The 13356-nt window shown below is 39.7% G+C and overlaps 1 protein-coding gene across 5 annotated transcripts in view; it reads right to left on the bottom strand.

Moving 5' to 3' along the window:
* The window catches only part of RUNX2 (RUNX family transcription factor 2), a 215829-nt gene that overhangs the window by 139419 nt on the left and 63054 nt on the right, over window positions 1-13356 (bottom strand). For all 5 annotated transcript variants that reach the window (XM_032103957.1, XM_032103959.1, XM_032103960.1 and 2 more), the window contains 2 exons: window positions 9694-9850; window positions 3634-3738 (listed from right to left, as the gene is read on the bottom strand). In XM_032103957.1, the coding sequence (XP_031959848.1) occupies window positions 3634-3738; window positions 9694-9850 (262 nt within the window). The remainder of the gene's footprint in view (window positions 1-3633; window positions 3739-9693; window positions 9851-13356) is intronic.

Genomic DNA, 13356 nt, shown 5'->3' with positions numbered 1-13356 from the left:
CCTTCCTCATGATTTCTCCCATGACTGGGTTTGTCCCAAAAGCAGCCAGAAAGGAGGATGTATGTGCCTCCTATTCTAAAGGTACCACTATGGAAGGGCAAATCATTATTTCTGTAGCTGCAATGAGGAAAGGCAAAGGCATAAAAGGGGGGCTTAGGTAAAGATTTGGGTGGTTTCTTTGCTCTGCTTTTTTCTCCTTCGACTTCCTTTACAGTAATCTCTGGCTATCTGTCGGTCAGTTATGACCTCATGACAACTTCTCCGGAAAACTTCTGTCCGCTCTCCCAGCTGGAAGGCAGCTCTGCTGGCTAAGATGTGCGTATGGCAGAGGTTTTGTACTGCATATGAGGAGAGAAAAATATCTGCAGGATTTCCTAATCATTCCCAAAGATCTTATACAACCCCATCTCTAGACTGCATCACTCAGAGTGCAAAGCACTGTCTCAACCCAGCTCAGAAACTGTGTGACACAGTAGATGTCCCTGGACAGTAATCTAGATAGACTGGAAGAGATTAGGTAAAATTAAATAAGTCTTTTCTGAGAAAAAAATCATCAGAAGACCTTTTCTCATATAGAAACGGGCAAGTTTTCCTAACAGAGCAACCTGACATCACTGTCTCTATTAAAATATTTTCAAATAATAACAGACAGGCAAGGCAGCAAGCTTCTACAAGCAGATGTTTAATACGACTAAATGGCACTTACATTTAAGAACCCGACTTTCTGAAGTGCTGAGCATCCAAAACACCAACTGGAGTCCCTGCATGCCACGACTGTTCAGCACTCCTGAAGTCAGGCTCTAAATGACTGTAATGTCTGTCATGGCTTTGCTGCTGCTCCTGCTGCTGCTGGGAACCTCATAGCTTTCGTTTGCTCAAGTCAACTTGCCAACAGAAGGTCAGAGTGCCTTGCCTATAAACAAGCCTTACAAATTCACGATCTAAAGCATGATGTCATGTCTTAAAATGATAAGCTGGCAACAAAGTAAATGACATTTTGTAAAGATGTGCATAATTTTATGTTTACACTCCTTAGAATGAAGGTTCTAATAAGTCATCGGTTGTGTTCCTTTAAAGGGAAGTTTTATAACTGAGATGAATCACAACTGCAAAAGATCAAAGTTAGAAAACATCAATGATGCCATGGGGTACTTTTTAATCTTGTAATGAATGATGTTCATGTGCTCTTATGAAGTTGCTCCAACTGCCAACGCCAGATGTGTATATTAAGAAAAAAGTTGTTTGTGATGTGACAGCTCTGGTTGAGCTGCCAGAGAGAGGAAAACTAGGATAACATGCTTGAAATGTTGAAGTGAAATACAGCTCCTGGCAGAGAGGGGCACTATTTGCCGATACATAATTTTTTAAGACAAACACATTTGCTATCAGAGCTGCTCCTTGAATTCCTTATTGCCCCTAATCACCTAATTTTCCTTATGCAACATAAATGCCAGATACATTCATTGAATGATTATTACCAAACTAAGGAATCTACACAAGTGCAGGGACTCTAAGAAGGAAACAAAACTTCATTGAAACTCCCAGAACTCACTGGAGCTACTCGTTCCCTACAAATTCAAGTTTAATAATGAGTCATTCCGGAGATGTATCAGAATGACTTGAAAGTACCAGATTGCAGTTTTACACCAAAACATTAAAATACAAATGGACATTCAAGCTGAAATTTTACTTTCTTAAAAAAAAAACCAAACTAGAAAAAAAAAATGAAAGAAAAGATGAAGAAGGACACAATAACTCCAGTAGGCTATAAGAACTCCGGCACTGAGCATTCCTAGACTCAGCTATTCAAAGAGACCAGCAGACAGGTATCACATACAGAGGCCTTTCAGGTCTAAAGTAAAAAATTCTAGCAGAACTTGGAGATCTTGTTAAATTCTGTGAACACAGACTCACTTTAAATACACCGATCACCAAAAGATCCCCATGCCAGCAGGGTCCCTCTCTGTGCTGCACAGGGTAATCCACACTACTCCGCACACATCACTTTCAAACCTCTCTGCTCTTTCACCACGGTTGTGTCCTCTGCTGGGAGATTTCCTCTTTTGCAGATGCCTCAATACATGGAAGCAGCGTCCTGATGGGAATGGCTAAATGATATATAACTTATTCCCTGATTTTTACTCCATGAATGCAGCGTCCCCAGTGTCTTCCAAGTAAGTTACATGGAGCACCAGCTGCAAGTGAAAATTAAAAATGGGAACTAATTCACAGAGAGAAGACAGAACAAAAATGCCCCTGCTGTGATATCAGGACACCTCAGCTGTGAGAAGGTAGCACCACAAGTATGTACCTAATGAAATGTATCCAGAGCTGTTTTGCTTTTTCTTAGCTGTTCTTCAAGGTGAAACTCTACAGCCCGGACAGTTCTTACAGGGAGCATTTCAGTTCCTACCTCGGTGTAAGAGGAGGTGACTCTGCAGCGTATATTGGCACGAGAAACACTTAACTGCGTGAATTCTGTCTACATCTTTCTACTTCTCTCTTTGTGGTATTTTAAACAAAACACCATGAAAGCTCCTTGAAGGTCTCATTTGTATGTGCAGATCAAAGACAAAATAATTATTTGAGATGCTACCATTATAGGGATTCTTTTAATGTGGTTATTCATAAAATAATTCTTAATCTCTAAGTGTAATTTAAATAACGCTATACCTGGCTAATCCAATCAATTTAGAAAGAGTAATTTCTAGTTAGATTAAGAAAAATCTCCAGAACTGGCTCATCAGTGATACCCATATGATGTGAGACTGGTTACCAGCTAAATGTGCTAGACAGAGAGACAGCCAGATAAATCCTGATGGATTAACAACACTTGGCTGTATCTAAAAATAAGTGCTACCCATAAAACTGCTAGAACATGACAAAACACAATTGTCATAAAAGTATAGCCATTGCAAAATAAATAAATCACGGCAAATAGATTCTTAGGGAGCTTGCATGGCTAAGAGATAAATGTGCTGAGTTAAAATCTGCTGGACTATGTTTAAAAAATATGTATTTTCTGTGCACAAATAAGAAACAAAGACCATGCTGTTGATATACTGCTTTTTTTATCTTTCTCTGGCCCCTGGGGGTCTACGATGAGTCCATAGCTGAAAACCAACTTCAGGTATGATGAGATTAACCAGGTGCATTAATTATTTGATGGCAAAAGAATTTAAGGGCAAACAAAAAGGCACTATATTATATATTTTCTCTCTATGCTAGGACTGATCCTGAAAGATCAGGATCCTGTTTTGCTCTAAATGTCTTCAGTTGGAAGCTTACAGGAGTTCAGAGAATGCAGCACATTGCAGGATTGTATCTACTATGTCTAAATCAGATTATATATAAATACAGAGAATTTAGTTCTCATTTGCTCTGACAGATAATGTATCAAAAACTTGATGTGAATGAGAATCCGGTTTGGGATTGCCCAAATTCAGCCAAGCACTTAAGTGAGTTTTTAATGCAAGTACGTGTGTGGTCCAATAGACTCCAAATTAAGCATGCGCTCACATATTTTACTGAGCAAAACCCAGTGTTTGACAAAGATATACATATTTCATTTACAGGTCTCTGTTAAATAAAATTAGGCAGGAATAAGAGCAGAGAGAAGAATATAATACTCACTTCTTGGCTCTCTTGGCCCATCCACTGTAACCTTTATTGCTCTGTGGTATGTAGCGACTTGGGGGGGATTTGTCAGGACAGTTATTGTCAGAGTAAAGCTCTTCCCTACCAAGGGAAAAAACAACAAGGAATGAGTGATTACAACATGAAAACAGTGACATGCATGTTCAGTAAAGAATCAGTTTAAAATTATTCCCTGTCGTTACCACAGTCGTGAAAATTAAAAACATAACTGACCATAGGAGTTTTCCTCCCCTTCAGTTTTACTCTATGTGAGGAATACGTCCATGTGTTGACAATCTAAATGTTTCTTATTTAATAATGGGTCATCATACAATGACAGAACAAAAGTGATTCACTGCTGAGGACAAGCCAAATTCTTTGCTGCATTGAAAGTGGTGTAAATCCAAAGCAAGTCAGATAATTTAAAAATTTACTCCAGTTTCGCAGCTGTGTGACAGAGCAGAATGTGACCACATGTTATTTACTTCACACAGTTTTATCATTTCATTTGTTTGACTCGACTACAATAAAATGAGGGGAGAATATATTTTCCTCCTGGGAGATGGTTTAACAGGGAGTCAGTGTCTCTGTCCTGCATATGCCAGGGCTAATATGATGATATCATTATTATGGAACACGCCTTTTTTCCCCTACACATATTCCATCTATGAAATACCAAGAAAGCCCCCAACTTTCCTGTGAGGGTGAGAAATGTCTGTGCACGTATGTTGCTATTGTCAGTCTGCATTGTTGGTTTTTTTTGTTGTTGTATTTTTTTTTAACTTTTCAAAGCTTGAATTCAGGCAGAGATTGCACAAGATCATCCACAGCCTTCAGCTGAATGAAAACGTTAAAAAGAAATAAATAAAGGGAGCTGCCTGCATCTGAGCACACATTCTCACAGGCGCTGGCCCCCGTTTGGGAGACTCACTGACAGTTGTAATCTGTTAGATATGCAACGGTTGCTCATGTCAGATAGTCAAAACTGAAAACTGTTTCAAGACAGGAAAAGGTGGGCGTACAACAGTGACTCAATAAAACAGTCAGCAATCTTTGGCCTTCATGCTCATTTAAGCTACTACTTTACCAGACACTTAAAGCTCCTTTTTTCACCCCCCCTCCTCCTTGGGTGTATTTGTGCATTTTTGCTGCTAGGGCTTTTCCTCTTGCTGAACTCTGAAGGCATTCAATCAAGGCACAAATCTTAAACGATATGTAACAGCACAAACTTAAGGCAGTTTTTTCGGGCCTAATAAAGAACAGCTTATATATAAGGCCTAATACAGAACAGAGCTTTGGCTGTCAAATACAGTAATTGGTCTTTCTTTCTGGTCCAAGTCGTATATCCCCCAAACCTGCCTGAGACATGCATCATTTATTATCAAGAGTGCAACTTCAAACTGTCTTGGCTATAATTTTCATGAACTAGAATGTGACATGGACTTTTTTTTAAGGAAATATAACTGTCATTTACAGTGAAATGATTTTCCAGGTGAAGCTGTGCTCCAGCTGTGCCCAGCTCTCTGGGAGAGGTAGGTTAGAGGGAAGGTCAGGACCCTGGCAAATAGAATTATAGAATGGTTTGGGTTGGAAGGGACCTTAAAAATCATCATGTTCCACCCCCCTGCCATGAGAAGACACCTTCCACTATCCCAGGTTGCTCCAAGCCCCGTCTAACCTGGCCTTGGACACTTCCAGGGATGGAGCACCCACAGCTCCTCTGGGCAACCCATGTCAGTGATTCACCACCCACATAGGGAAGAATTTCTTCATAATATCCCATCTAAACCTGCCCTCTGTCAGTTTAAGCATGCAAAATCTCAAGAGGCTGAATTCTGTCACAGTGGCAAGGCTGAAGGTGGCTTTTCCCATTTTCACTGGGAAATGGATTATTTCTTAAATCATCACAGGAGCAGAGTTAGGTGCATTTAGGACATCCAGTCTTTGTCCAGTTCTGCCCACCTGCTGTCCCAGAGGTGAACTGTGTGTCCTGCCAGCACAGGGCATGGGCAGCCTTCACACACACAGCAGCAGCTCTACAGTGCTTCCACACTGCTTGTTTAGGGCTGAGAAGTGTCTGTGCCTTTTACCCCTCTCCAAAGAGGAATTCAGCCACTGCACGAATATAGTTCTCCAGGCTCAGGTTTAAGGCTTCCTTTGGCACCAGCTTACCATGTCAAAAAGTTCTGATTCTTAAATTGTATGCTGTTGATGTTCATATCACAGTAATGCATAGAAGATCAGTAGACTATTACTGGTAACAAAGGTACTAAAGGGGCTTTTCCATACACTTTTGAATGAAGCATTTGGCCTTCCATGCTATTGTACTCTTTATACACCAAATCCCTACGAAAGTCTATTATGGCAAAAAAACCCCAACTCATATACTATCTGTAAGATGCTCTAAAATCATTCTGTACAAAAGCACTGCAAGATTTCTTACACTAAATATATCTCAACAGGATACAGTGGCCAGAAAAAAAAATGCATTCCTTAATAAAAAGAGCTACATTTGGACCTCACCAGTGAGAATTTCTGAACTGTCACCTCTCAGGCAGCCTGAGCTGAAGAGGTAAGCAGCTAATTTGAGAGGAAAACTGGTTTTGTTCCCTAACTGGTATTTTACAAACTGAAGTGTGGATAAAGTAACACCGACGAAGCCCCCTCACACTCCATAAACCACAGAGTCTTTCATTGTGGGGATCTGCACGGCCCTGCCAGGGCACTCCAGAGCTTTCAAGAGATGATTTACATATTACTGGATTAAGAATGAAATAAATTTTTAAGGTCCCCAGTTCCAGTGATGCTGAGACCTTCCACAGCTATTTCACAGATATCCCTCCTCAGCTACAAAAATCCTTTAATGCACTTTTTATCACCTTTCTTTATTGCCTTTAGTCATTTCAACTATCCACTTTCAGAGGCTACAGACTAATTGTGGCTCTCTTTTATTAAATTCCCCAGCCAAGCAGTCATCTGGCACTATTGCTTCAGTGTGTCTAAACTGTGCATTCTTTGTTATTCACACATGTGAGCTGAGCTGACACAGAGGAGGACGAGATGGACATATGCTGAAGCACAAGGCAAACCCCAGAAATGAGCTTGAAAGGAGACTCGGCAGCTTGTGTGTGTGTGTTGCATATTTTTTCAGTTAGATGCTAATGTGATTAAAGTATCAGGACACAACAAAATTAAGGTTATGATCCTGTGATTATTGAAGACAGGAATTCTTTCTTCTCTGCGCTGTGGATCGGGCTTGTAAAAGTGAGCTACTGCCTGAAAACCACATACAAACAACTGCTGCATTCGCATCAAGCACTCCGGTTACTTATTCTTATGAATCCAAAAAAGGTGTTTAAGAGAAATTATGCAAACAGAAACGTGAAGCTTCTGTCAGGCAAACAAAATGAATATGTATGAAAATCAAGTTTCTCCATTGAGCCATGGGAAGCAAGTAAAAACGTGGGAGAGGAGGTGAAGTGGTGAGTTGATGATTCAGACTTCACAATCAAATTTTGAGATACAGAGATCAAAGCACAAGCTGCTTAGAAAGATGTAAATCTCAAGTTAGGAACAGGTGTGGATTAGTTTCTTGCCACCGGAAAATGATTTCTTTATTACTTTATTTTTTCCTGTTCTACTTCAGGACTTGTATTTACCGATATTTGTCTATGTAAGGAGCTTTCTCACTTCTGTTTGCAACTACTGATTTCTTTTCCTGCTATTTTAAGCAGAGTTCTAAAAATCTATCATTAATGATAACTCCTTCTCCTTCTCTCCTTCTCTCTCTCTCTCCCTCTCTGTTCTAAGTCTGGAAGACAAGTCTGGACCAATTTCTCCATCCTGCCTCTGGCAGGAGAATGCAGCATTTCAGATCCTCCACCGAGTCCCGGCTGCTTCAAAGGAAAAGCCCTACTTTCTTCCGTTAAGATCATAAGAAATATAGGGGGAGGGGGTCAGCTCTGTTTGGACATAATTACACTTCATCAAAAGAAGCTTTCTTCATCTTCCATGCGTGAAAAGTCTGCAAGCAGTTAAGTCTGTCTTTTTTCTTCCCTTTTTTTTTTTTCTCCTTTTTTTTTTTTTAAATATAAAAATTGCTATTTGGGAAACTAGCCAAAACTCAGAAAGCCAATATAGTAAAACAGTGCACACCCTTTGTTTTTCTTTGAAGTCTCTTAAATAAATATGTTGAGGGTTTGAAAAGTATACTATCACTTTTCCATAGATTCTACCCAGATTGATCAGAGAAAAAGTCTATTCCAAGTCTGCTACATAAAAATATAAACTAAACTACTGGAACCAAATTTTAGGAGCTTTGTGTTTGTGTCTGTATCTGTATCTACTGAGGCTTTAGGCTGTCTATTTAATTTCCTATGCTTTAATAAAGAGTACATATCACAGGTTTGAAATTAAATTCACAGATCAGAGGTAGTGCACCACATTTCAGTCCTTTTCCACCATTTCTGAAAGGCTGATACACTACTGAACTTTTACGGTAAGTCAGCAGCAGTGACAGAGCCAGAGAACTTTCAAATCTAATCCATCAGCAGAATAACAAAGCAAACTGACTTTTTAAAGAAAAGAAGACAAATGGAAGAGATAGGTAACTCCTTACTCACAAGAGGAATAAGCTCCATATTTATATTGTATTACTGTTGGTAAAGTTATTCTGTCTCTCAAGTTATTCTCTATTATCAATACTTTTTAAATTCTAAAATGATAAAGAGAATTTTTGGCTAGGTCATTAAAATAAAGAATAGTCACTGTAAGTCATACTTATGGACTCACTTTCACAAAGTACTTGTAAAAATGTGCTGACTGATTTAGATTATCTGGGCCTCTGTCATATGTTTAATCTTTTTGGGACAAAAACTCCTTCCTTAAGATGAACTGCAACTGCTTTCTAAAGAATATTACTGTATTTGCTTTATTGCTAATTTCCCAGCACCAATATTCTGCTTCTTTTGCTTTGGTTTGTCCCATGCAGGGCTAATTTATAAAAAAATTAATAATTACTTCTAATACATAAACGAAAAAAATATGTAAGTTGAATCAATGACTGATACAACACCACTCTGAAGACTCCTGCAACAAAAACTGCAGGGCCAGCTTCCTTCGAGTTATCCTTTCAATCATTACCTGAAGTTTGAAAGCTGCTGTGAGACCCTTAAAGAGGAATTCTTGCAAATTTGCAATGATTACAAAAGATTTCTATAAGTGCAGTGCAGTTTTCAGATTATAGGAAGCTCCTAAAGAGCTGGAAGACAATGACAGCACTCTACAACTTAAAAAAAAATTAAAAAAAAAATTTGAAAGTTACCCTGTCATTTAAAGTAAAGGTTAAATTTAGTTCAAGCCCAAGCTTACCAGTAATTCATAAAAAGTCAACCAGCTTACTAAAAAGAAAAGTGGGGGTGATTTTCACAGATTATCAACAGTTTGATTTAAAGGGCGGAGAAGCCACTAGCAAGCTTTCCACCAACAGCTGTTAAGCCTTGAAAGATTTAAGTCCCTAAAGAATACAACCTATAGAACATGTGATATGCAAAATCCCCCTAATTACAGGTCTTCTACAGCAACTTCAGAAGCAGTCTACTGCTAAAGGGAATTCTCCACCTCTCACTGCCATGGCCCGAAACACACTCCCCCGACTCTGAATAACCTGGATCACAGATATTCCCTTTTCCTTCCACCCTTCCTGTGTCATTCGAAAAGGGAAGCAGGTACTCCGTGAATCATTTTTCAAAACCTCTGTCTGATAAAAAACTACAGAGAATCCTAACTTGATTTGTGCTGAAGTTTGACAATAAAATATGTGTACATCACTCCAAAACAAAAGCTGACAACCTGAACAGCCTGGCCTAGTGGAAGGTGTTCCTGCCTAGAGCAAGGGGCTGGAATGAGATGAGCTTTAAGGTCCCTTACAAACCAAACTTTTCTGTGATTCTATGAACAACGGATTTATGGGTTAATCAGTATTTCATTTCAAAGTAAGTTTGACATCTAGGCATTGTTTTTCATGTCATTACGGACAGGTAAAAGGCAGCGGCCTACCTCTTCCACTTCTGCCCACAAATCGTAAGTCATTAAATCTGGCCACCTGGTTCTTCATCACGGCAGAAGCGTTTCGCAGCTCTGCAGAGTAGTTCTCATCGTTTCCAGCCATGACGGTCACCACCGTCCCATCGGGCACTTCTCCTAAGGCTACCACCTGTGAAAATGGGGAGACAATCATGACCAGTGAAGCCACACTTTGGAGGTGTGTGTTTCCCTCCCAGCTCTGCCGGCTGCCACGCTTGTGAAGAAGCTCTGTGGTGAGGAGTCTGGTACTTGCTGTGCACAGAACAAAGTGCCACATCAAACACAGAAACATCGTGTGTTGTCTCCGTTTCTCAGAGCTTCTTCATTGTTGCATTTCTTCAGAAATGTTCAACATCCTTATGTCAAGTGCACACTTTAATGCTTTCTAAAGGCCAACTTTGTTCTTAACAAGCAGGGAGCAGTGAGAGAACACAAGGCAATGCTCGTATCCGTAAATTATGCACAGGAAAGCATTTAAAATGAAAAGTTAGTATTAGCAGCCTTATCGCCCAGATTCAGTTCAGCTCTGCTCGTGCCCACCACCCTGACCCCTGAGCTCCTGAGACTTCAAGCCAGAGAGAACCCTGCATCCACCCATCCCAGGAGTGGCACCCAGGGCATCAGCAGGCAAAGCTCTACGCCCAACATGCTCTGCAATGGAGCACTTTATGGCTGGAATTCAAACTCCTCATGTGCAATATAAAACAAAGCTATATTTCCTTGCAGGCATGTAAATTTTCATAGTGCTTGCAAGAGTCGCATGTGGTTAGTGCTGATACCTCTCTCAAATTCCAGGATGGGTGAACAGAAGATATCAAAGTATTTCATTTCTCCTTATGTTCCAGCTACCTGATAGTCTCCCTTTTATGCTTCGGTGGTTGTGTAGTACTCCAACATCTGATTAAATAAATGTCATGGAGGAGACAGCTGCTGATTTGAAAACAGCAGGAATACCTACAGTGTTAGTGCACCGTGGCTTTTTAAAGCAAAATAAAGTTAAACAGAAATGCTAAGTTACTAGGAAGAAAATATACACACAGGGCAAAAAAGTCCACAAAAGTATTAATAAAAAAACTTCCTTTTCCCCAGTTGGCTAATTCTGATGCTGAAAATAAATTTGTAACAAGAAGAGATTCAGAAATATTGCATGGCTGAGCCAGAACTTGAAAAAATATCTTGAGATACAAAGTCTCTCCCCTTGCAGTTACAGCCAATTTACATGGTCAAATATGAGTTTTTATATCATTCAGAGTAATTTATTCTGTCTCTTGAAATATATATTACATTTTGTCATACGGCCTTCCTGAGATGTCTTTTCCATAAATAAAACTAATAATTGCAGGTGATATTAATTCAGTGGAAAGAATGAGGAGTTCTGGGTACATAGCAAGAGCATTATGTGGTCCAGTGAACTGTACAATGTTTCTCTAAAACAATTAAAAGGAATTAAAATCATATAGAAAAAGGCCATATTACTGAAAACTATAGCTTATTTTAAAAAAATATTGAAGAGAAAGAAGCAAGCAAAGATTAAAAGCTGTTTGAAAAGAATTTACCTGCTTTTCTTTTTTTGCATAAAATACCAGGTAATACCACCCAAAACTAAAAGCTAAGTTTTGCCACAAATTACTGTGAGGTCTTCATGTATCAAACAAAGATTTTACTTTAAAGTCATATGAAAGTCCCTGAACACAAAACCAGAGGAACCACCATTGTGGCTAAGATCTGAGGTCCCAATAACTCTCTACCTTGGGTCTGGCAGCAACCAGGTCTGACAGCTTCAAAGCCAGGTGTAAGGAATAATAAATAATAATCAAATAACAAATAATAATCTGGTGAACAGATTACAGAGCTGACTAACCATTAACAAATGGACACTGGCTTAAACTGTGAAGCATGGGGCTTGAGACTACTTATAAACCACTCCCTTCCCAGTCTGCAGCAGGCCATGTTATCTCTGGACAGCCTTGTCGTGCCCATCAGCGTCCCAGGGAGTTGCACCCTACGCTTTTTATACCTCACAAAACAACAACGACAAATCACATTAAGTCCAGAAATGCAAAGCACCTGAGAGCACAGCAGGAAGCACACGGCTGCCAGGGGTCTGGGAAGAGGGAACAAGGCACCTGAAGCCTCAGCTCACCTCTTTCTCCCCAGGTACCCACAGAGCATGGACAGGCAGCGCCATCACAGCTCCATCTCAGTCCCAAACCCAGGTACAGCTTTTAACACCTGCCAGGAGGGAGCAAAATCCCTTAAAAGGCTCCCCTCTGTCCTCCGTTGCTTTTCAGAGCTTTCCTCCCTGCCCTTTCCACTCGATGTCAGTTCAATTTGTCAGCTTAGCCATCAGCCCAGAGCTGCACGTGCTGCTGCCATCGCTGGGTGATTGTAGCTGATCGAGAGCTGCATCATTACTGAGAAGCCCTGAATGCAGCATCACTGTTCATCTCCTTCAGAGAGCTCCAAAGGACAAGACAAACTGAAATCAGAGGTGAAAATAAAAACTTTGGCTCATAAAATAAAGGCCTATAACACGGGAAGATCCCTTGCCACGCAATAGGAGTAAAGGCTTATTCTTTTCATAATTTGATACTTTCTTGCCACAAAATAGCCTAAGACTATTGCACAGGTACATAGTAGCACTCAGTAGAAAAAAGCTTCGCAAAACAAGTCTGAAACCTGGAGAAATACACGTCACTTTGAGAATTTTCAAAAGTAATCATACATACTGAAAGACTGCTGGCATAAACCCTGATTTGGCAATTTTAAGCCATGTATCAATGCAAAATTAATTACATATTCTTAGAAAGATGATTGTAAATGCACTGTGAAATGAGTATGGACTGTGTTAAAAATTAAAGATTAGAAGTAGAAGCAGTGCACATTCCTTACCTACTCCTTAATACTCAGTATCTCTACTATTTCAAAAACTTTATTTTCCGTATTAAGCTCCCTACACATTTTGATGATTAAAGGTAGATTTCGCTCTTTTATTTTTTTTTCTTTCAACTAGAGCTCAGAAAAGCACACGAAGCCCCAAAATAAAACCAAACCAATTCTTACGAGTTGAAAATAACTATGTGTTTTTTGCATAACACAATTCTGGTTAGGCAACCTGTTCGCCCAGTTTCGGTCCAGTGGGATTTGAACTGGCCAAAGTATGTAGCCTGAAGACGGAAGTTATAAGCACAAAGCAAAACTCATATACAACAGCAGGTACTCAGACTTTTCTGCAGAGTAAAATGCTTGTCTGAAAAAAAAAAAAAAAGGCCAACACTAGTGTACATGCTAACTAGTTCCTCTCAAACATTGATATCTGCCACTTCAACAGCTTTCTTGTGAAACACTGAATTCAAACAGCCTCTGAGTGTAAAATCTTCTGTACTGAGAATGCTTTTTCCAGACATTGCCAAAAGAGCATCTGATACTATTAAAAATATTTCAGTGTTCTGTAACTTAAAACAGAGTAACTGATTCGCGCTACTTTTTGTTTCAAAATCTACATCTGGGCTGACAATTTATACAGCAGGTTTCAGCTTGAAGCTATTTAAAACAGCTGAGTTATAAACTCCAAAAATTGGGGTTTGGAGGGAAATGCTGACAGACCCTGAACTACTGTGGTGCTACTGGGGAGAC

The sequence above is a fragment of the Corvus moneduloides genome, chromosome 3 (genome assembly GCF_009650955.1).
Source record: "Corvus moneduloides isolate bCorMon1 chromosome 3, bCorMon1.pri, whole genome shotgun sequence".
NCBI lineage: Eukaryota > Metazoa > Chordata > Aves > Passeriformes > Corvidae > Corvus > Corvus moneduloides.
Note: the sequence above shows the minus strand (reverse complement) of the source record. Positions and strands in the feature narration are given on the sequence as shown.